The 25,109-nt window shown below is 35.1% G+C and overlaps 2 protein-coding genes across 2 annotated transcripts; one reads left to right on the top strand and one right to left on the bottom strand.

Moving 5' to 3' along the window:
- Positions 1–1,422: 1,422 nt before the first annotated feature.
- Positions 1,423–16,222, bottom strand: LOC123657134 (intraflagellar transport protein 140 homolog). The gene is made up of 11 exons (XM_045592714.1): positions 16,076–16,222; positions 14,782–15,999; positions 13,141–14,700; positions 12,194–12,368; positions 10,538–10,716; positions 8,666–8,851; positions 6,229–6,471; positions 4,884–4,956; positions 4,708–4,800; positions 2,046–2,162; positions 1,423–1,724 (listed from the first exon to the last, which is right to left on the bottom strand). Exons 1-11 carry the CDS (start codon positions 16,220–16,222, stop codon positions 1,630–1,632), a joined length of 4,086 nt encoding a protein of 1,361 aa, XP_045448670.1. The 3' UTR covers positions 1,423–1,629.
- Positions 16,223–16,530: 308 nt separating this feature from the next.
- On the top strand, positions 16,531–21,539 carry LOC123657135. Its single transcript, XM_045592715.1, has 6 exons — positions 16,531–16,812; positions 16,976–17,089; positions 17,718–17,776; positions 18,952–19,026; positions 19,541–19,624; positions 20,774–21,539. The coding sequence occupies exons 2-6, from the start codon at positions 17,010–17,012 to the stop codon at positions 20,893–20,895; spliced, it is 420 nt and encodes a 139-aa protein (XP_045448671.1). The 5' UTR covers positions 16,531–16,812; positions 16,976–17,009; the 3' UTR covers positions 20,896–21,539.
- The last annotated feature ends 3,570 nt before the right edge of the window (positions 21,540–25,109 follow it).

Genomic DNA, 25,109 nt, shown 5'->3' with positions numbered 1-25,109 from the left:
TATCATATCAAAAATTGACCGCTCCAGCGGGGTTCGAACCCGCGTCTCCGACGTACCGTGTCGGTTCGACGTAGCGGGTTCGTTACCCGCTTTAGCGGTTACAAAAATAAAAATCTTAGATATTAAAAATAGCACGGTGTCGTCTCCTGTCAAAGATTTTCATTGTAATATGAAACTTTGAATAGTTACGGGTTTCTGTAAAGAGCTCACTATAGACGGCGCCACGGTTCGCTTAAACCGTAATTTAAAAATTATCATATCGAAAATTTCGCTCGAGCGGGTGTATCGTTCCATAGCTTAATTGGCTAGAGCGCCGACACGGTACGTCGGAGACGCGGGTTCGAACCCCGCTGGAGCGGTCAATTTTTGATATGATATTCAAAAATGTTTAGAATTCCTAATGTGGGTAACACAAAAATAAAAATCTTAGATATCTTCAGTATTTATTATAGTATTTTCATTTTCAGTTGTTGTCATTGCTTGTTTTTCTTCACCTTTTTTCATCAAGGCTTCTGTGATGCTTTTACTACAATCTAACACGCGTTTCAGTAATATTTTACATTAAATATTATATTATATAGTATTTGTCGGATTTATTTAAAATTTTCAAAGAATATTTGTAAGACATTATACTTTAAGAAAATACAAAAAAAAAAACGATTTTTTTGAAAATTCATTCCTAACCCCTTAATAAAATTGCATGTATTTAAGTTATTTTTAACCGACTTCCAAAAAAGGAGGAGGTTCTCAATTCGACTGTATTTTTTTTATGTATGTTACTTCAGAACTTTTGACTGGGTGGAGCGATTTCGACAAATTTTCTTTTAATCCAAAGGTGGTGTGTGTCATTTGGTCCCATTTAAATTTATTTGAGATCTAACAACTACTTTTCGTGTTATATCTAATAATGCGTTTTTACTTGACGCTTTTTTCGTCGACCTACGTTGTATTATACCGCATAACTTTCTACTGGATGTACCGATTTTGATAATTCTTTTTTGTTGGAAAGGGGATATCCCTAGTTTGGTACCATGATAAGGAAACCAGGATCTCATGATGAGATCCCAGAGAAATCGAGGGAAACTCTCGAATATCCGCAATAACTTTTTACTGGGTGTACGATTTTGATAATTTTTAATTTAATCGAAAGCTGATCTTTATCATATAGTCACATATAAATTTTATTGAGATCTGATAACCACTTTTTGAGTAATCTTTGATAACGTGCAGTTACTTGACTATTTTTTCGTCGATCTACTTTGTATTACTCGTCGATGTAATTGAAGTCGGTTTTTTTTCGTTTGCGAGCAAACACAATTATATTACTATTAAACTTAAATTAATAGCGTAGTGCGAACAAGTCATTACCTTAACTATTATACTTTACCTATACATTTCTAGAGTAACAATTTGACAGTCATATTGTCGCTAAGCAACCCTATTCAATTCATATATTTACAATAATACATACATTTAATATAATATAATGATAATACATTTTTAACAACATACTGATAGTAAAAATAAATTTATTGCAGTTATACATTTGACGACCAATTAAATACCATCGTCTTTCACAGTTCAGTTTACCATTAATTGCCAAATAATTTATTAGTACTTGGACTTTTACTAAATAACTTCTTCCACGCTTTGATCAGGTGATTCCTGTGAAGTATTATCTTCCTGTGAGGGCTTTTGTAAGGCCTTAAGTTGTATTACTAATTCTGAAATTTTAAAAGTGTGTATATATTGTAGTGTTTTAAATGACATCTATATAAATAAGATCAAAGTTATTCTTCAAAAACTCAATGACTACTATTACTAGTTACAATAAGTATGTAAATCGATTCTTAACGATATAAATTCTTCATTTCATTTATAAAACACAAAGAAAAATACGAAAAAAATATTCAGTATAGATTTTTTTTTTATTAAGTGCAACAAATTATTTATACAATATTTTTAGATGCCTTAACTTTTAACCAATTAAGTTTAAAATACTTAGGAATATTAATTTATGTGAAATAAATTTAAAACAATCTTACTTTCGACGTCTGGATTATCGGCGGAATATTGCAACAGTAATTTAAGAATATTTTCTTCAGTTATAAGTCCTGGTCGTCCGCTCACATCATGTATCAAATTTTGACCACTGGATACACCTATAACATTAATATTAAATTTAAATTATGCTGTAAGTAAGTATGCCATGCCGTATCTAGCAAAGTAGACGGCGCAGTGTACAGGGGCCTCTAATTTAAGAAGGACTTTGAACTATCTACTAAACTCTTACTAGCGACCCCTCCCTGCTTCGCATGGGTGCAATGCTGATACTAAATATACTACAGAATGTCTTTATTTATAGTGTGAAGCTAGCTTATAGCATGGTTATTAACATAATAACAACAACATTCAAATATGCGTCGTTAGATTACAGGTTACAGAATGCGTTGAAGAAATAAAGGTTCACTGCTCGTTTCCCGTAGGTGATAGCGTGATAATATGTAGCCTATGCGTTGACCCGACTTTTTAATAATATTCGCACCAAATTTGAAGTAAATCCATGCAATCCTTTTTGAGCTTATCCCGGACATATATACAGACAAACAGATAAAAATTAAAAAAAACTATATTTTTGGCTTCGGTATCGATTGTAGATCACACCCTAAGTATTCTTTTAAAAAAATATTCAATGTACAGTTTTGACTTTCCTACCATTTTATTAGATGTATAGATTTAACTACAAATTATTCCACATTTGAGATGTAAATAAAATAGGTAGCAACACGACTATAATGTTCCTTACGACTATAATAATTACTACTATTGGTATGACCGTATGAGAGTCACCATTAAAAATTAGAAGTATTTTTATATTATGATAAGATAATAAAGTCGTTATTTTTTTTAAATAAAAATATATTAAACTTTGATATGATACAACCAAACCTAAAAATAAACATTTTAAGAGCCCCGATGCAAAATATTTCGTCTAGTGTGAATTTTTCTCTGTGAGATTTTTTCTAACTTAATTATTTTTGTATATCTATATAAAATATTAAGCTGTTCTACTATCGCATGTCGCGTTACTTATGCCATTTTTTAATTATGAACCAATAAACTATTTTAGCTTTTTAAATTTATACATATCCTGTTTTAAATTCGAAGAAGTTATAATCAAAATAGTTCGTCTAATTGTTAATCGATGCAAAAGAGTTCGTCTATCGGTGATTATTACTTCTTTGTACAATTATGTTGCATAATTTAAATTTGTAAAAGTAATTCTGTAAAAATTGTCAAGTGAGACAGTATAAATTCTGAAAATTTCAGTTTTTTTTCATTACTTTTCAAATAACAATGGGTCGTGGCAAACCCGTGTGTGAAGAGCTTCGAAAGCGAATAGTTTGTGGGGTCGATCCTGGCAAATCAAGTTACCAAATCTAAAGACTTGATACTTCCCAGGTCTACAACAGTCCAATCTATCATTCAGCACTATAAAAAGAATAGAACGACTTCTTGTTTGAAGAAAACTGGTCGACCACGCACCACAAGTGCAGCAGAAAACAGAATCCTGAAGAAAATTATCGAAAATAATCGTCATGCTCGAGCTGGACAACTCACGGTGCAACGGAAGGACATGATTCACAAAGGCGTCTCAGTTGATACTTGCAAAAGAGTCCTAAAAAGAATGGGTTACGGATATTACGCCGCTAAGGAGAAACCACTGTTGACTGCTGTACAAAAGAAAATGGAGGTTGAAGTTTGCTCATGATCATTTAAAATGGACTTCCGATCAGTGGCGTAGTATCATTTGGAGCGACGAGTCCAAATTCGAAGTGACAGTCGACGATGAAAGGAAAAAAGTGATTCGGAACAAAAATGAGGCATTTCATACTGATTGTCTCAAACGCAAAGTGAAGTTTCCGGCGTCTCTTATGATAATGGGCTGCATGTCTGCAGAAGGTGTTGGTATGCAGTTTGTGGATGGTTCTATCAATTCTGCAAGGTATCAAAACCTATTGGAAGAGAATTTACTGCCCTCTATTCCGTCACTCACGCATCAAGATTACTTCATTTTTCAACAGGATGGTGCTTCCTGTCATACTGCAAGGACAACACATCCCTACAATCGAATGGCCATCTAACAGCCCGGACTTGTTGCCGATCGAAACCCTATGGTGGAAAATGAAAAAAGTTATCCGTAAAAATCCATCAAGATCGAAGAGCGACTTAAAGGCTAAACTCTTGGCTATCTGGGAGTCAATTACGCCTGAGGAGTGTGCAGCGTTGGTTGCATCCATGCCTCTTCGCATTAAAGCTATCATTGAGAGCAAAGGCAACACAACTAAGTGGTAGACGAACTATTTTGCGTGAGTGACAAGGGTAGATGAATACTTTTGCGTTATGTTTTTTAGAATATTTTTTAAATTCTTTATGTTATTAGTTAGTTAGTTAGTAGTTAGTAAAGTCATGAAAGAACTAACTACTAACTGAAATTCAGTTATGTTAAAATAAAAAAAATGTGGTTTACTTTTTATTAAACGTTCTTAATTAATTTACCAATATTTACTTTCTATATTTTACGCTTCGCACTACTTTCCATACTAGACGAACTATTTTGCATCGGGGCTCGTAGTAAGGGCCTCAGTTTTTATCGAGCCTTCTTCGAGGTCTATAATTAATAATAATTCATATTAATGTATGTACCTGCATTTATATTCCCACTTTGTAATAAGTTCCTTATTTCAATGAAACGTTTGACGAATGTTATTTGTTCTTGAATAGCTATCATTTGAGTACCTGCAATTTATATGAATAGTTCAAAATATCAATCATACATTTTTTTTTTAATATTTGACAAAAGTGATAACGATTATTTGTACCCATTTCGGGGTCTGAAGATTTGGTAATACAACGTGTTGCCTCCTTCAGTGCGTCTAATGCCTTTTCATAGTTCTGAAAATCACGCATAAATTAATAATATACAACAATATTGACGTAGAACTTTTGTTACCTATTTTTAAGAAATATATATATATATATATATATATATATATATATATATATATATATATATATATATATATATATATATATATAATAAGCCATTTTAAGGAGAAGAAGAAGAAATATTCATTACAGAATTTCAGAAATTGTCAGATTAAAGATCACGATTTAAGATCTAACGTTCACGTCTGTTCTTTTAAAGGACAAATTTATTTTATAGCTACACAAATTACTCAAAAAGCGGATCAATTAATGTTAATTTAGTTCCGTCTTAGTCGATCGACGATCTGCTCGCCTAGTTGGTCGACTACGTAGTAAAGCATTGGAAGGTAAGGTAACTGATACTGGAAAAAGTAGTCAATGGTTCGATTAGTTCTTCCTATATCTACATGAGCGCGAAGCGGACGCCGATGCGTTACGCAGGAAGCGACCGGCGGGAAGAAACCGCCGCCGCGCACTCTCGGTGCCCGTGAGCGCTCTGTAAGCGAAGGCGTCCTGCACTGGCGGGCCTACCGTCGGGGCGCCACGGTTGCATGCGTTAGCGACCCCGTGGCGCCCCACAGTGACGATGAGGGAACCGCTGGGTTTTAGTGACTAGTCCGTGCGCTTTTTGACCGCACCGGGCGGTAGGGCTAGTGCGTAAATAAATTTCCTAGCGAAAAAAAAGTTCTGTCAATATCTGTTAAGTTTTAACTTCACATTAGTGGGTTATTTTCACTGTTAACAGAATGATCTAAATTTGCAAAAAAATATAGAACTGCAACTTCACATGCATAGAAATTGCGAATTAGCGGGGAAATGCTGCTAGCACTCTTGGCATCATTGCACACGGACATGATTTATATCCCAACTGTCTGTAAATACTTAATTCTTAAGTTTTGAATTGTAAATATGTATTAAAACTATGGTAATTATTATTATTTTAAAATTTAGTAATAAATGTCACTATGTAATCTATTATCTGATGATGATGATGATGATGATAATGAAGCTATTATCTATACTAATATTATAAGACTGAAATGTTTAAGCGTGCTAATCTCTACAGAACTAACGGTTCGAGTTGAAAAATTCTTTTTGTGTCCGTTATCCCATTTACCGAGGAAGGCTGTCGGTTATTAAGGCGTGTGAAAACCAGGCACAGCTAGTATGTAGTAAACTCGAAAGATAGATAGAAGAGGTGAGCAGAGACGTAGGAATAGAGGTCCCGCAGCGCACTACCTCGTAGTCGTCGACCTCCACCTTGGCGCACTCCGCGTGGAAGGCGGCCAGCTTGGCGTGCGCCCGCGCGCGCGCGTACAGCTGCAGCACGTGGCGCGCGAGGTGCGGGCGCGTCCGCCACGCGCCGCCGCGCCGCACGTAGTCGGCGGCCAGCAGCTGCACGTGCCGGTCGCGCGTCGCCGCCGCGAACGTGGCGATCCGCTCCGCGTCCCCCGCGCGCATCAGCCAGCGCAGCGCGCCCGCCTTTATGTTTCATTTTTTTATTACAAAGGGGGCAAACGAGCTCTTCAATAGTACTGCTTTCAAGGAGCGTTGCGTTCCTTGTGGTAAGTGAGGTGTTGCAGGTGGCTATAAGCAACGGTAGTCGCTTACTATCGGGAGTGTCGTACGCTTGTTTGCATACCCAGTTCTATATAATTGTATTTGCTGTCAAATGAAAAATAAAACCGACTTCATTTACATCGACAAGTAATACAACGTAGGTAGACGAAAAAATAGGCAAGTAAATACGCATTATCAAAGATTAATTCAAAAATTGTAATCAGATCTCGATGAAATTTAAATGTGCCCACACGATAAACATCGGCTTTCGATTAAATTAAAAATCATCAAAATCGGTACACCCAACAAAAAGTTATGCACATTTTCGAGTGTCTCTCTCGATTTCTCTGGGATCCCATCATCAGATCCTGGTTTCCTTATCACAATACCACACTTAGGATATCACCTTTCCAACAAAAAAAAAAAAAAAGAATTATCATAATCGGTTAATAAACGACGAAGCTATGCCCGATATATACGGTCGAATTGAGTAACCTCCTCCTTCTTTGAAGTCAGTTAAAAAAAGCGTAATTTAAGTAATATTTTCAATTTTTATTAAAGATAAGAGGTTCTCAAACGAATGTTTTTCGTGTTTTTTTTTTAATTCCTAACATCAGTGTTTTTAATTTTTAGTTTTTTTTTTGTATTTTTTAATGACCCTCCAATGATAATGTCGATAGAAATGTTTTTACATCATTCATCATCGTTTCAGCCTATCCCAGTCCACTGCTAAACATAGGTCTTCCCAAATTTTCCCCAGAGCTCTCGATAATCCGCAATTCTCATCTAGCCTACACTGGCAATTTTATGTAGATCGTCGGACAAGCGGGTCGGAGGACGTCGTTGGTTATTTAGCTGTGATCATCTTTAAGGTTGAAATAATTCCCCAGTGTGCTTCTACCACCAACGTGTGCAAGCTCACGCACCGCCTGGTGGTAAAGCCCCCGCGCGCCCAGCAGGTCGGAGAAAAACAACGTTAGCACAAGACAAGACAAGCCCGAGACAGTTTGGTGCCCGCCGCACGCACATTGTCGCCGACGTGCTCAAGCCGGCACGCCGCCTGGTGGTAGAGCCCCCGCGTGCCCAGCTTGTCGGAGGAAAACAACGTTGGCACAAGCCCGAGACAGTTTGGTGCCCGCCGCCCGCACCTTGTCGCCGACGTGCGCAAGCCGGCGCGCCGCCTGGGTGTAGAGCCCCCGCGCGCCCAGCAGGTCGGAGGAAAACAACATTGGCACAAGCCCGAGACAGTTTGGTGGCCGCCGCACGCACCTTGTCGCCGACGTGCGCAAGCCGGCGCGCCGCCTGGGTGTAGAGCCCCCGCGCGCCCAGCAGGTCGGAGGAAAACAACATTGGCACAAGCCCGAGACAGTTTGGTGGCCGCCGCACGCACCTTGTCGCCGACGTGTGCAAGCCGGCGCGCCGCCTGGTGGTAGAGCCCCCGCGCGCCCAGCAGGTCGGAGGAAAACAACATTGGCACAAGCCCGAGACAGTTTGGTGGCCGCCGCACGCACCTTGTCGCCGACGTGCGCAAGCCGGCGCGCCGCCTGGTGGTAGAGCCCCCGCGCGCCCAGCAGGTCGGAGGAAAACAACATTGGCACAAGCCCGAGACAGTTTGGTGCCCGCCGCACGCACCTTGTCGCCGACGTGCGCAAGCCGGCGCGCCGCCTGGGTGTAGAGCCCCCGCGCGCCCAGCAGGTCGGAGGAAAACAACATTGGCACAAGCCCGAGACAGTTTGGTGCCCGCCGCACGCACCTTGTCGCCGACGTGCGCAAGCCGGCGCGCCGCCTGGGTGTAGAGCCCCCGCGCGCCCAGCAGGTCGGAGGAAAACAACATTGGCACAAGCCCGAGACAGTTTGGTGCCCGCCGCACGCACCTTGTCGCCGACGTGCGCAAGCCGGCGCGCCGCCTGGGTGTAGAGCCCCCGCGCGCCCAGCAGGTCGGAGGAAAACAACATTGGCACAAGCCCGAGACAGTTTGGTGGCCGCCGCACGCACCTTGTCGCCGACGTGCGCAAGCCGGCGCGCCGCCTGGTGGTAGAGCCCCCGCGCGCCCAGCAGGTCGGAGGAAAACAACATTGGCACAAGCCCGAGACAGTTTGGTGGCCGCCGCACGCACCTTGTCGCCGACGTGCGCAAGCCGGCGCGCCGCCTGGTGGTAGAGCCCCCGCGCGCCCAGCAGGTCGGCGAGGCGCCTCAGCAGCGCGTCGCGCCCCGCCGCGCCCGCCGGCGCCGCCAGCCTCTCGCCCAGCTCCTCCGACAGCGGCGCCGCCGACTGCTCCACTATGTCCAGCGCCTCTTCATACTGAACACATATATGTATATATAAAATCATGCAGCAAAACGCTTGAATTTTTACCATATTTTTAAGCGTTTTCTATGCCTCAGAGGTCGTTTAGTCACATTGTTATTACTCATTAAATATTGCGTTGCGAGGCCCTTAATATTTGTCCAGAGCGCCCCGTGGTTAAGAGGGCCTGACGTAATGTCTCACTTAGATTTTATAATGACATTTGAATGTATTCGAAAGATGCACCCGACAGACAACAAGATTCTTAAAGCCTCACAAAAATGCCTCCGACAGCGGTGCTACCAACTGCTCCACTATGTTCAACGCCTTCTCTCATTGCGCACGACATACTTACATACGAAATTACGCGACGGAAAGCTTGAACTTTTTTCCCAAACTATTAATCGTTTTCCGGTGATGCTTTCGCGCAACGGTCACATCACTGGCTGTTGCGCTGGCAGTCGCGGGTTTGATCCCCGCTCACGACAGACATTTGTCATATAGATATTTGCCGTTCTCTGAGCGTTTGTGTTTGTTTTTCCGGAGGAGAAAATCGTACAGGGGGCCGTTGAGAGTGAAGCGTTTATTTATTTATTTATCTATACAAATAAATAAAATTGGAGTGTCTGTTTGTAATATTAAAATAACCGCTTTTACTAAACGCATATGGATGTATACACGGTATATGTATCACGGTATATGTATCACGGTATATGTCTGTCTGTTTGTTCCTGAATCCAATCTCTGAAACGACTGGACTGATTTTGATGGGACTTTCACTGGTGGTTTATCTTTTCAATAGTTGATGTAATAAGAAGTAGCTTAAGTTATTTTTATTTTAGAAATGAATTTATTTTATAACTCTGCGAACTGAACAATAACTTTTTTGTTTAATTTCACGCGGACGAAGTCGCGGACACAGCTAGTCTATGATATATTATATCCACAGATGTCATTCGGTCACATTGTTAGTACTCCTTAAATATTGCGTTTTTTTTTGTATTTACCAATTTACATCCACGGGCTCAAAATGCCCATGCCTTTTGTTAACATGCATGGATTATTACTATCACAGGCAAATCGGCAAAATACAAATCGACAGTCCTGTGACTAGTTAAACTAGGACGACGACGCTGACGGTATTTTTTTTTTCTTTGCAATTACTGTTTGATGGAAAATTATACACTCGTATTCATTAGTATTTTCCTGAACATATTATTATTTTTCTTATCTATGTCTATATTTATATTTATTTGCTAGTTATCATATATTTATACTTATTTCCTAGTTACCATATATGTACACTTATGTTCTTTTTACAATATACATTTAACCTATGCTACTGTTAGTAAAGTTCTTTTTTTAAATATATTTATTTATTTCCGTTATTTATTTACATTTCACTACATTGCATACTTATAAATATTGCGTTGTTACATATTTTCTCAGAGCGCATGGTGAATAAGTAGGGCCTTAGGTAATGTCTCATTTAGCTTTCTCTGACATACTTCCATATTGTTTCAACGAAACCTTTAAATACCTTTCAAGAATAAAATATATCTTAGCAGAGAGCACCATAAGCAGTCGGTAACAGCGTGGTGGATTAAGTACCGATCCTTCGCCTACGCGGCGAAAGAGGTCTAGGCCCAGCAGTGGGATGTTACAGGCTAAATAGTGATCGTGAATTTGATATTACAAGACCTTCCCCGCCGTGGCCAGGAGCGCGGCGGCGTGCGAGTGCTGCCCGGCGGCCCGCAGGTGCGCCGCCAGCGACTGCGCCAGCTCGGGATCCACTCGCTCGCCTATAGACTCCACGGCCGCGACCATGGCGTTCGTGTCCCCGCTTGATAAAGCCAACTTCAAGGCTAGGTACGGCTTCTCTGAAAGGATATTATAGGTATCTATTTATATATCTTGTGACGATGTTTGTCCGGGCTAACAGATATGGAACTTTGTCCTACTTAAAATATAGGCTATATTTTATTTCGATCAATGACAGCGAAATTTTTATTGCAAAAAAAAAAAAACATGGCAGTACGAAATTCATTGAAACTAATTAAAAAGTGAATAATATTTAAGGAGCCGGTAAAGAAAAGTAATTAAATTTTTTTTTCGTACTTTTATTTATTTATAAAATCGTATTTTACCGCTCTGTATCAATGATATTGTTGACCAAAATGGTTGTATTAGATTTAAGCATTGGACCGTAAGAGAGATCGTGATTAGATTATAAGTTTAGTAAAATTAGAGATTCAGTTTCTCTTTTCATTGTGATTCAGCACGCGTGGTGCCTGTATTTCCTGGTCAATAGATGGTAAATTCAAACTGAGGTTTTAGCTTTAGATGAAAAATTGTGTGCACCGTCAAACTCTTTGATTTGACAAGTCGCAGAGCCACGATATTATCTATTTCGAAATGTCAATCTGTATTTAGGACCAAATCCTATTTATTGCACATGTCTTGAAATGCACGTTTTGCATGCCACACTGCGACACATTCTCTGACGATCCGTTCTTTTCATTTTCGTAGTTACTATTATTATAATAATCATCATTTGACGTACCGTACCGTAGTCTCTAATTTTTGTTTGTCTGTCTGTCTTTCTGTTGGCTTTTCTTCAGAGCGGCTGAACCGATTTTTTTGGGATAGTCATTAGAAAACAAAAAAGGTTGGGGGGCAAAACATAGGCTCTTTTATATCCCGAAATTTCCGCTAAATCGGGGTTTTACGCCAGAAAAACCATGTTTACCGTGTCCAAGTACCTAACGCACAGATAGATATGAAATACCCAAACATTTTTTATTAAATACGAATTTTTTGCGATCAAATTCTTTTTGTTTAGATAATTATGTTGAATTTTTATAGGACAATCATTAGAAGATATATAGATATAATATGATAATGTGATGAAGGTTATAGACTACTTTCCTCAAATTAACGCGGGTGAAACCGCGCTGCACAGCTAGTCAAAAATATTCAAAACCAGCACCTACAGATTTATGCACAAACCCACACTAACACACATTCACCTTTTCATGTCATGCACTCACCTCTAACTGCAGTGGATAAGACGGAACATAGCCGTTTACTTTTTTTACCTTTTTTAAATGGTGTCTAGTTAAGCATTTTATAATGATTAATTTTTTTATATCAGTGTGATCCTATTTTGGTCATATTTATACATTATACATATTTATACAATTAACATACTATTGTATCATAACGCTGTTGGATTGCCCAATAAAATAAATAAATATTAATTTGTACGAAGACGCAAATTAAATAAATTAACATATGTTCTATCTTTGTCAAAAATAATTTTATGTTACTTCATATAGATATGTAAAAAATAATAACCTGCTTTTTGATACAACGCTATTGCTTGTTCGGTTTGACCTGCATTTTCTAGAATAGAAGCAGCATACAGAGCATGCTTCTTAGAAGAATTGCCCGCGCGCCACACTAGCGGCCAGGCGCTGGCCTCAGCCGCCACGCGTATGGCTGACGATATAGCACCGCATTTTATGTACAACTGCAATTTTAATGATAATAATAGTATATGTACACTGTGTCGACCAAGGGCGGATCCAGCTTTGGCGCCCGGGGGGGTCTCACATAGTCATGGACAAGTCACAGAAATTATAATTTAATTTTGATAATAATAAATACATGTACAAAGTAGGTATTTGATTAATGTATGTAAGTACTGTACTTAAAAATACCTATACTTAAATAACAAAATATATTTTTCTTTTATGTATTCTTCCGAAACCTGTTATCACTTCATCTACTACTACTATTTAAATTACTAAATTTTGAAGGTACCTCCATAAAATCTATATTGTGACAAAGAAATATAGGTATAAAAATATACTATGTATAACTATTTTGATTAGTGGTCCACCTAGGTGCCTAGCCCACCCAGCACTGGTAGTGGGGGGGGGGGGGGAGTCGTGACCCCCCATGACTCCCCCACCCCTGGATCCACCCTTGGTGCCGACGGCATCATCAGTATTGTAACGATCTTTTTTTAACGGACGCGTCGACCAAAAGTAGTAGCTATTCATTGCAACACTCATTAATTATTTATAGATAGATACACACACACGTACACTTATAAGTAGCGTACAACAGTAAAACAATATACAAAAATTCATAAAGTATATAGGCGTTACAAGGAGCAGAGAAAAACAGGACATTTTAAATAATAATAGCATTATTAAACTACTAGAAGATACTAGTCTGTTAGGTAATAAATTATAACATTTTTTTTTTACTAAAAATTGTACGAGTAAGCACGTTACCTTCACAGCACTTTCAGTTTCATTAGCTTTCATTTCTAAATAGCGCGCCATTTGGTAAAGGGACGAAGAATTATTTTGACATAACTTTTCCGCTTCTTCTATTCTATCCATGTGACACAATAGTCTTGTCTGTTCACCAAAATCGTTAGCCCGTGCATATGCATCTAGAGCGCCATCGAGATCACCAATGCTTTCAAGATAATGTCCCCACCAAGTTATCAAATTGGAATCGCTTGAACTCGCTACATACTGAGCAAGCATCGGTGCTTGACCTTGCGCTATAAGCGTTCTAGGAACATGAGGGACCAAAGTACCAGCACTTTCGAATAATTTAAACGAAGCTGCAGTTTCCCCATTTGCCCACAATATCTTAGCAAGTCTATGTTGAGCGCTTTTTACAAGAAGGACATTTTCGCTTTCCGTGTCACCTTGAATAATTTCACTTAGTCCTCCTTCTTTTGCCGATTTCAAGCGAGTGATAAGATCAGGCCTTTGTGATTCACGAAACATCGTTTCGGCTTCATCAATCATACCCAAGTTAACTGCTAAAACTCCAACCTTAGAAATAGTATCCAGAGTATCATCGTTCAATGCTTTACGCATCATTAGTGCACCTTTTATATTTCCCATTTTACTTAAACAAACAGCGCCAATATCTGCACGTTTAAGGGATACACATACTTTAGCTAAGCTTTCCCACACTACCGAATTCTTATTTCCCGAAATATTAGTACCTATTACGACAGCTTTTTCTAAATGGCCAATTGTCATATAGAAAAGAAAATTTAAAACTTGCTTAATTTTATTATGATCTAAGTCAAGTATCTCCTTAAATTCGCGTAACAGTATTCTTTTTATATTTTGTTGTGACAAAATAACCACATAAGGAGAAACCAAAGAGCAAAATATAAAATCCATTACAAAATATTCCTCTGAGTTAGAGCACCAATTTTTATATTCAAATAGTTTACTTTCGTGACAAAAAAATAAATGGATGTGATCTGATTCTGCAGAACGTATGTGAACAGCGACAAGCCTAGGATCATTACTATCCCACAATATTGCGATAGGCACATTTTGATATGGAGGTGATTTGGAATCTGCTAAAAGTGTCGTCGTAATAACATCATTTGCAACATCCCACAGGTATAGTTTTGGATCAGGCGCAAGTCCAGCATTAGCTATACTCAAGCATATATAATGACCAGAAGCATTTACTGAAGCTCTCATAATTTCACCGAAATCTTCAATAGATTGATAGCAATTTTTTGATGGGTATGGCATTCTAAAGCCCTTCTTAGTAATTTCCGCAAGTTTCAATGTTCCATCAATAGTAGCTATTATAATAAACTTGTTTGTATTTGTTACAACAATTGGTTCACCCTCGTTTTCCGTACTTGGAAGAATTCCTATTTTACTGCCAGTAATGGTATAACACTCAATGTGTGATCTTACAACCCCAACTATAACTTCATTGTAAAGTAGCAAGACATCTGTTTTCCATTCAAATGTACGAATTAGAGTAAACTTCGCTTCACCCTCTTTATTGCGCATCCAGACCTGCAAAAAAAGTATATACTAAATTTATTAATTTCATCAAAATGATTACCAAATTGAATGTAAGAATAATTCATTACATACTTGTACATCATTTCCATTACCAATCACAACATAGTTATCCTTAAAAGCAAATGCTTTTATTGTGATTGAGCTGTTAATGCTTGATGAGATTGATTTTTCAGTTATGGCTATTTCATGAGCTGATTTTTGCACCATCCAAATGTTATTCGTATAGCCCCAGCATACATGATGCTCACGAAGAATAAATGCATTTGTAATACAGTTTACATAAAGTAATGGGTTCATCAACCCCTCTGAGCCCCAAGTTACTTCCTTTATGGTGCCTTTTACAGAAGTTCTACTTATTAATTTCCATTTACTTCTATGATCCCGTCTCCAAAGATACAAATTTCCTTGAGATGTTCCACAACATAATGTATCACTTAGATTACAATAACTAATGCTTGTAAATATATCTCCTGCAACAGTTTCATCCCCTTCATTAGGTAAAACATCATTATCACCAGTTTCACTGTCCCATATTCTTATTAAATTATCTCCTGTAATGACACCCATGCAACAATTTCCTGCGAGTACTATGCATTGACTGTTTTTTGCGGTCATTCTCACATGAGTATCTGTAGTCAATGAACCGTCGCTAGATATTATAAATCTGGATAAGCTTAGAGCACCACCTGTTTCCCAAGCTACAAGAAGATATATATTACTAACAATATTCAAAAAAACAATGCTACCAGGAGCATTGAGTACTTCTGAACATGCTCCCGTATGGTCAATATATAAAATCACACCATTGTCTTGAGCTGCATAACAGGCATGATTGTCAGGTTGCATACCTTCCCGTACTTTTGCTGTGGTACGTGGTCTCCATGCAGCAAGGGTGTCCAATGCATTTTCATCACCAGCAACAGCAGCTCGGGCTAAACCTCTAATTGATGATTCAGATGTTTGATTTGGGGCACAAAATTTTAAATGTGTAATAATATCACCAAGCTGATGGTGAAATGCTGTTAAAGGAGCTCCAGAGTTAACTTGCCATCCTGAAAGAGAGCCCGCAGCATCAGAGGCAAGTAGTCGACCACCACCTAAACTAAATGTTACTGTTGTTAACGCAGCATTATGAGGTGCTTCTAATCGTGCCCAAGAGTACTCCAACCATATGTATAGCTCACCCCCATCCCATCCCACTACTAATAACTTCCTTATAGGATGCCAGGCTAAGGCGGTTACTTGATTTGACAGAAGTACTGGCCATTCACAACCCTCTAAGGCGAGACCCTGTGAAAAATGTTTAGCTATTTATTTTTAAATTTTGAATGTTATGGTATAAAGTATTTATACTTTTATAACTCACACTGTCATTAAAAATAGTTGCGACTCCTCCTTTTTCTTGGTTGTAAGATCCGACAGCTAATAATGGAAGAGATGGATGCCAAGAGCTTAAAGTAGTAACAATGTTACTATCAGCAAAGCTTAGCTTTGTATCTATATACAGAGTCATTTTAATGTATTTTAATAAATATAACGATATGTTGTAATCACTTTTGTATATAATTATTTATTTTCATACACATTGATTCTAATAATATATTTCAGAGTACATTATTATCGAATTATTGGGATTTTATACGAGACGGCATTACTACATAGACAGACAAAGTAAAAACTTTTATAAAGGTGTATAAATCTAACGAAATACTGTCCGTTTTTAATTACACTACTATTTCAATTTATAATAGTTTAGAAACAATTGAAACTAAGTTTTGTTTATGACACTGTTTCCATAGAAACATCGATTAAAGCTTTCTACAGTAGGGCGACACTTTTTTTGCTATACTTTGTATACCAAACTTGAATTTTTATATAAATTGGCAAAATTGTACGTCAAAATGAAAAAATTTAAACGTCGGAAACGTCGTAATTGTCAAATTTTGACTCGAACAATTATTTCCTAACCGCCATATTATATTGCAACCACCGAGTAACCACGCCCGGAATTTTGGATTTTTAGTTTTTTCTGCATATATGTTTTCTGAGCCCTAATACTTTATTGTGAGAATATTATTCGTCGCTTCTAGGGATTTACTATGGGTTTGTATTTGAACCTGAATCATTGGTCTTTTTGGTCGAACGAAGTAATTTTGCTTTTGAAAATAAGTTCTTAATATCTATATCAACAGAAAATAATAGTATTTTATAGCTATACCTATATTTTTATTACTTATACTATATTTTTCTGTTTTCATTCCTTTAGAAAATACAGTGAAACGTAATGTGAGATATCAAAAATGTACTATTTGTGGTCTAAAGAGGACCCCTGGACTGGAGCCAATGTATTTTTGAAGAAGTTTCCACTTGATCCAGATCGGTTAGTGTAAATATTACTATGCTCTGTGGTGTTAACAATAGAACAATACAATATTTAAATAAATTCTACTTATAATCTTTATAACAGTAAATAGCTAACTGTAGTAATAAAGTAACATTAAAGTATTATACATACATATGTATACTAGAAAACTAGTTGTAGACTATGTAAAATTTAAACTTTTAATTTAAATTGATGATTAAAATTCTACTCTCAGGTGTCATTCTTGGGTCAAAGCAGTTGGGAATGAAGACTGCTTACATACCCGTTAAAAAATTGCATGAAATTAAATATTTGTGTGGATATCACTTTGAAAAAAAGTATTTTAATACAAAGGGCAATAGATTAATTAAAAATGCTATTCCAACATTAAATTTGCCACAACCATTGGATGTCTTCTAGTCTTTTGGTAGATTTTCCTTTATATGGTGAAGAAAAAGAAAAATCTCAAGTCTTGAAAGGTGCAAATTTTTTTTATATGTTTATGATAATTATAAATTACATGATTAACATAATTATGAAAATATTTATTTTTTCTCGATGTTCTTGTTTAGCTATTTGTCTAGCCTTATTTCTGGTTCATAATATGCTAATTGATGTTTATGATAAATTCTTTTTTATTTTCTAGTTTTCAAGATATAACAAATTCAGAGAATGTGCAATGCAATGAAAATATTTTATCTAAAAGTGAGTAAACTACTTTATTATATTATATTTATTTATGTTATGTTGTTAGAAGTAACAAGTGTTTTTAAGAGGTACAGCATCTTGTTAGTTCATGTTTGGTTATGTAATATATTTTTAATGATGGATAAAATTAAGATTTTTATTGTTAATTAAATGAACTTACTTATAATTTTAATAACTTGCTGTTGCAAGTCTTATACATTTTTAATAAGTGACAAAAAGTTTTCTTAAAAACAATGTCTTGTTGTTTCAAAAACTCTGTCTTACTAAGTATGTACTGGAAATTTAAAAAAAAAATAAAGATGAGATTATATAAAAGCCATACAAATGTTCACAATTGTACTGTATAGAAAAAGATAATTTTTAAATATATTTTGTACTGATAATGGCAGTACAATCTCAGTTGTAATAAATATCATATAATAGATTATTGTTAGTCAATGTTCTAAAAAATCATCTGACATATATTTAATTTATTATTTATACATTTACCTAGATAATATTGGCCCTTAGATATCAGATATCTAAGGCTGATTGATATACATATTGCTGATAAAATGAGAGATATATGTAAAACACTTTCTGAGAATCTTTAATATCTTTTAACACATATATGCAACAATTCACAACATATGATACAAATGATCCAATGCAGTATAAGATTTTTAGTTTTATTTTTCTATAAAATGATTATGAATAACACCTTTGGAAAATAATCATTTTCATCTTCTATATAACAAGATAAGTAATCATTAACTTTAATTTTAAAATAAAAATAAGTTCATATCAAATCTATACTATTAGTATAAAGCTGAAAAGTTTGTTTTCTTGAACGCGCTAATCTCTGGACTTACTGGACCAATTTGATTTTTTTTTTTCAGTATTTGATAGCCCATTTATCAAGGAAGGCTAGGGCTATAGGCTATATATTATCTCGCAAAGACCAATAAGAGTGGACCACCAATGAAGAATGTTTCAAAATCGGATTTTTTCCTTCTGAGACCTTCCCCAGCTAGCCCAAAGTAACTATTCCACGTGGACAAAGTTGCGGGTAGAAGCTAGTAGAAAATAAAATTCAGATAATTTAAGAGTGATTAAATAATGGAAAATGTAAAAAAAAAAATAACAAGTAATAGATACTAGATATATTTAGATATTGTACTACTATTTTTCAGATGCTGAATACAGCTTTCTCCCTTTGCCCTCTACTTCGCAGCCACCACAAGGACTTACTTTTGAAAAAACACTAGGTAAGAATAACAAATGAAAATTTCACATTTTTGATTACATAAAACATTAACAAGTAACATGTCTACTATAAGCATATAGTTAACTAGCATTTAATTTTATGACACAAGTTCACTTTATTATATAAAATATTTCTCTAACTGTATATGTTACTACATAGATAATTATAAGCAACTAAAACATTTTTATGTATTAATTTTTTTTTAAATGTTTATTTGTCTCAAAATTGAATTTTATACATTTAGATGAGTAGCCTGTTATTCCAGTTGTGCTGGTTCTATTTTCTGCTCCGGGGGTTGTAGGTTCGATTCCTGCCTGAGTCTGGGTGTATTACTATACATAATTATGTTTACTTACATAATTATGTTAATTTATATATATATATACATATATATATGCATGTTGGTTGTTGTCTATAAAACAAGTGTTAAGTTGCTTACCTTAGGAAAAGACAACCGTGTGTATGTGTTAAAGATATTTATTTATTATTGTTCACTTTTATCAATGTAATTACAGTTTCCCAGAATGAATCAGTAGAAAATGTTAAAGTTCCTGTTCGCAACTATGAAAGAATTGTGGGAAAACCTAATAGAAATAGAGGTATAATTTTCAACAATCTTTTAATGTAGCAAAGAACGTAATTCAATATAGTTCTTTGTAGCGTACTCCTTTTTAAATTATTTTTCTTGAAATTATTTTCAAATCATAATTTACAACTTCAACTACAAGGGATTAAGTTGTGGTAGTTATTAATGTAGTTATGTGGTAGACTATGTAAATAGTAGTAGTTAGTATCTATCCATAATATATATATATATATATATATATATATATATACACACTGCAGGCCAATATATAATGCCAATATATATGTATATATGTCCTGAATATTGTTATAAAGAAAAAAAAACATTTATTCTGTTGCACATAACATTTATTACTATTACAGTGTTTTAGTTTAATACATTAATATAATTCTATGAAAATAAAGCTAATCCGAAGTGGTCTGCATTGGCTGCAATACACTTAAAAGTTGAGGCCAGTTATTAATAGAAGCACACACTCTTTCTATGGGAAAATTATTTATTTCATTATACCTATGAATAGCCCGGTACACATTTGACTAATATCAAGCATATGAGAGTCAAATCAATTTTTAATTATACTGCATCAATAATTTACATTTTATAAATCAAAAGTTTGCTTAGTTTTGTTAAATATGCATTAACATTAATGTTTAACAGTTTCATTTATCTATATTTTATACATTTATATATATATATTTCGATATTATACTATTAAAGTATAGTATAGTTTAAAAAATAGAATGACAAAATAATTTATTTAGATATAGCTCTTTCCTTAGTAATCAAATATGTATATTTTATTGTTATAATATTTCAAGTAAATTGAAGAAAAAGGGAAAAAATAATAATTACATTCAATGATTCCAATTGTACCATGCAATGGGCATTCCTTTGTCGTATACTTGTGTTATTATTTAAAGCAAAATTAAATACATATTAAACTGTAACGATCACTAATAAAATATATCAATATTAGCGTTGTTTAATATTGAAATAAAAATAATAAATGTATCTTAATATAATAAAAGCAATAAATTATTTTATAATATTATATTTAAGTAAAAATTTATGAAATTAAAGGAATAGATCACATTATACATAATATTGTATACTTTCAACAAAAAAATGTATATATAATAACAGGATTTTTTTTTAATTTCAGATTCTACATTAACTGAACGTGAGAAGATCCTGCTGAGTCATTTGACTCAAACTAAATTAAGCTTAAAGCGTTTGGCAGTCGAAATGCGAACTGTGAGGAAGACACAAATAAATTATTTGTAGCTTATAACGATATTAGCAGGGTCCGCACTGACATGCCTAATAGAAATAATAATGATGACATTCAAGTTGTTGATGAGATATTTTATCCTGTTTTGTCTTTGCCCAATGAAATCGATTTCTTTTTATATGAAAATGATTTATGTAACTTTTTGGAGCAGTCAGTAGTATATGTTAGTGGTTATTTACTTGCAAAATTATTAGACGAAATGTCAGAAATGTAAAGATTCGTTAAAAGTTGATAAACCAGTAGACGACTTAAACAATTATATTACTTTTAAAGAATGGTGGAAAGATTCGAGCTCATTGTGCTTTCCTTCTAAACCTTTATGTCATTTTGTAAACAAGAGCCAAATTCATTTCAAAGCTATTATATCTCAGGACTTACAAATTAAAAATATAAAGCAGTAGACTAGTTTGCAATTAAGTAATGAGCATTTTATAGAAAAAAACAAATCAATTAATTCATAATCTTTGTTTATTATTCATTAGAAAATCATGTAAAGACAAAAATATACAATTAGAATAATGTAATCAAGACAAAGCTTAGATAACAATTTTTAAGATTCTTGTTGAATATTTATATTTATATTGTCAGTACTATAAAACAATGTTTGTAGAAAACATACATATTGGCAGTTCTTCTTGACATCTAATGTCTTTGCAATGTTTTTTGTTTTTCAAGATTTTAAATGTGTATATTTTAGCTTAGAAACAAAAAAAAAATTCCGCTGTGGCTTCGCCCACATAGATTACGCGATTTTCGCTATTTCGTTTTCTCCCATAATCCGCTGTTCGTTTATCCACATACCATTAAATGGCGTACATGGAATTGTAGCATCCCGTGAAAAAAAATTTAAAATCGGTAGTACTTTATGGAATTACCTACTACAAACATTTAATAATACAAAAATAAGAATTTAGAAGATTACTCTAAATATATTCTTATTATGTTTGTAAATCATTATGTTTTTTATCTGTATACCTAGGATCATTATATAACGCTTTTCAGAATTGTTTTTACTTAGATAATATCTGTATATATATGTTATGTTTGTTTGTTATTTACTGTATGTCGGATCGTTACATATGTAACGTTTAAAAATTTTAGATTTTTGTGAATATGTTATGGGTCAAATTCATCGTCTTGGTTGTTATTGATTGATAATTACTGTTTTGCGAGATCATTTCATTTGTATCACTTTTTAAGAGTTGATTTTTTTGTGACTATGCTACGTTAAGTGTTAAATCATGTTGTTTGTTAATTTTTGATAATTACTATTTGTTACTATTTAAGTTGTTTTGTTGATATTTTTTTTATGCTTTAAAATCATCTTTTTTGTTATTGGCTGACAATTACTATTAGAAACTATTTAATTTGTTTTGTAAATGTTTGTTATGCTTTTAAATCATCTTTTTTGTTATTGTTACTTACTGTTCCACGGGTTGCAGGTTCGATGCCCGCCTGAGATTGAATGTACTACGTGTATTTATATATTTATATATATATATATATATTATTTCTGTTTATTTATTTCAAAAAATGTACAGTCAGTTGTTACCTGTAACACAAGCATTAAGTTGCTTAACATAGGAATATATGACTGTGTGTATGTTATAAGATAATAATAATAATAATACACTTTATTGTAAGGACGACCGGGGCTAATGTGTTCACGGGGCAATGGTGTCTTGTCTATGTTTTTGGCCTTTATTTCGATATATACGATTTACGCCATCTATTAAACAGCAGAGAAACTATTTGGTTACGAACTCACGCAATGACGATAGCTCCAATATCACTACTTTACCGACACGGCCATTTTTTCAAAGTCGTCAGCTATTTGGTGAGATTGACGGTTGTGCGTGTAATTTTTAAATTCGTTTTTTTAATTAAAATTGTGGGTGATGTAAATTTATTTCAAGGTAAGTCGAAGCTTAATCAACTATTTTTTCATATTCCATAATAGTTTTATCATTCTATAGACAGTTTATGGACATACGAGTATAGCTACATTAGCCCCTGTAGTTTTGTAGCTAGGGGTTAAAGTAACTTTATCGATAGTCACAATAACCCCTTGATTTTGCCTATGACGTTGGGAGTCTCTAGTGATGATAAACTTTGTCGATAAATAAGACATATGAAGATACATGTACGTATGCCTCAATGTAATTATGTATGTGTATGTTATATGTATGTATGTATGTATGTATGTACGTATTTATGTGTGTATATATGTGTTTCATACATTATATACTAAAATATTTACTTATTTATATGTTTTTTTTTCTTTTTAATAATTATGTAAGTTTATCATATTCTAGTTTTTATCTATTTATAATTGATCTTTACTCCTTAATTTGTGCACACCTAAACCACTGCTACTGTATCGTGTCCTGTACCCAAAGGTTATCTGGAAGAAATCGCTATTTAGCGATAAGATCGCCTTTGTACATCTTCTATTGTATCTTTCTTTATATGTGTCTGTATTTCGGTGTACATTAAGAATAAATAAATAAATAAATAAAAAATACATTTTACGTTAAAGTAGTATTAAAATAAAGGCTTGTTTTAGATGGTGCGTCACTACAAGCGAAAAACTAATGACTCATATTCTCAAGAGTCATTACAAAAAGCTATTGAAATGGTCAAATCAAAAGAAATGACCACATACAAGGCTGCTGCAATATTTGGTGTGCCTCGATCAACTATTCTAGCCCGAGTAAAGGGAAAACGTGGTGCGAAATATGAACATCGTGGTAGACCAACTACATTCACGGCGTCTATTGAAAAAAATATAGCCGGAGTTCTACATACTATGGAGCAGTGTGGATTTGGTTTGACTAAAAGAGAAGTTATTGGACTAGTAGGCCAATATGTGACTCGGAACAACATCACCACTACTTTCAAAAATAGTTTACCTGGAGACGATTGGTTTATTAGGTTTACCAGAAGAAATAAGCTTTCTCTTAAAAAGCCACGAGCAGTCGAAATTGCTCGCAAAAAAGCTGCAAATCCTTATGACGTACAAGAATTTTACGATTTGTTGGAAAAAACTATATCTGAAATTGATGTAAGACCAAGTCGTGTATACAATCTCGACGAAACGAGTTTCAATCTCGATCCTTCAAAAAGTAAAATTGTAGGGGTTCAGGGGTATTCGTGCACAAGAACAACAAGTACACCTGGGCGTGAAAATATTACCGTGCTATTAGGAGCTAATGCATGTGGTGAGAAAATTCCACCTTTAATTATATTTAAAGGAACCTATCTCTGGAATACTTGGTTGTATGAAAACGATAATAATACCACGTATGCAGCCACGCGTAAAGGTTGGATGGAAACACCTGTTTTTGAAAGCTATTTTGATAACGTCATCATCCCGAAACTATGTACGAAAAAAGAGCCCTTACTTATAATTTATGATGGACACTCAACACACTTGGACATAAATATTATTGAAAAAGCTGCAGCTAACAATATAACGATAATAAAGCTACCACCTCATACGTCACATATTTTACAACCACTTGATATCAGTACGATGAAATCTATGAAAGACCGATGGGACAAATATTTGGTGCAATGGCAAAGAAAGAATATTGGCAAAAAACTGCCTAAAAGCGAATTCTCACGTATAATGACCGAAGTGTGGAATGAACTAGAGCCTGACATTATAATTAACGGATTTCGCAAAGCAGGAATATGGCCAATTGATCGCCACCAAGTTTCGCAGGACAAATATGATCAATTAGCTTTGAAAAGATGGGAAAATCAGAAGAAATCCAATGAAAATATTAATGAACATATAAGCTTAGGTGAAAATAATGAAGGAGAAAAAACAAAAGAAGATTTAACATACCAGAAAGAAAATATAATCATGGAAAACGAACGTGAAGAAAGTAAAGAAAACTCAGATAATAAGGAAACAGAGGAGAAAAACGCAAATAATAGTACGATTGTAAAGAATCCTGGAATGTTTAAATTACAATTGCCACAAAAAATTTCAAACGAAAACCACTATACAGAAAAAATTGTAATTTTAAAAGATGAAATAATAAAAACACCAAATTCACAAAATTCAATCACAGCCGAGCCAACTCGTCCTATGGTCAACCACTATAAAACCAACGAAACCAAAGAACATATTATTAATACTACTGTTACTTTTGAAGAACTGGTATTGCAGACTATTTCTCGAGGAGACCAAAATACA

Source organism: Melitaea cinxia, chromosome 10 (genome assembly GCF_905220565.1).
Source record: "Melitaea cinxia chromosome 10, ilMelCinx1.1, whole genome shotgun sequence".
NCBI lineage: Eukaryota > Metazoa > Arthropoda > Insecta > Lepidoptera > Nymphalidae > Melitaea > Melitaea cinxia.
The sequence above is the reverse complement of the archived record's forward strand: the minus strand, read 5'-3'. Positions and strand labels throughout refer to the sequence as shown.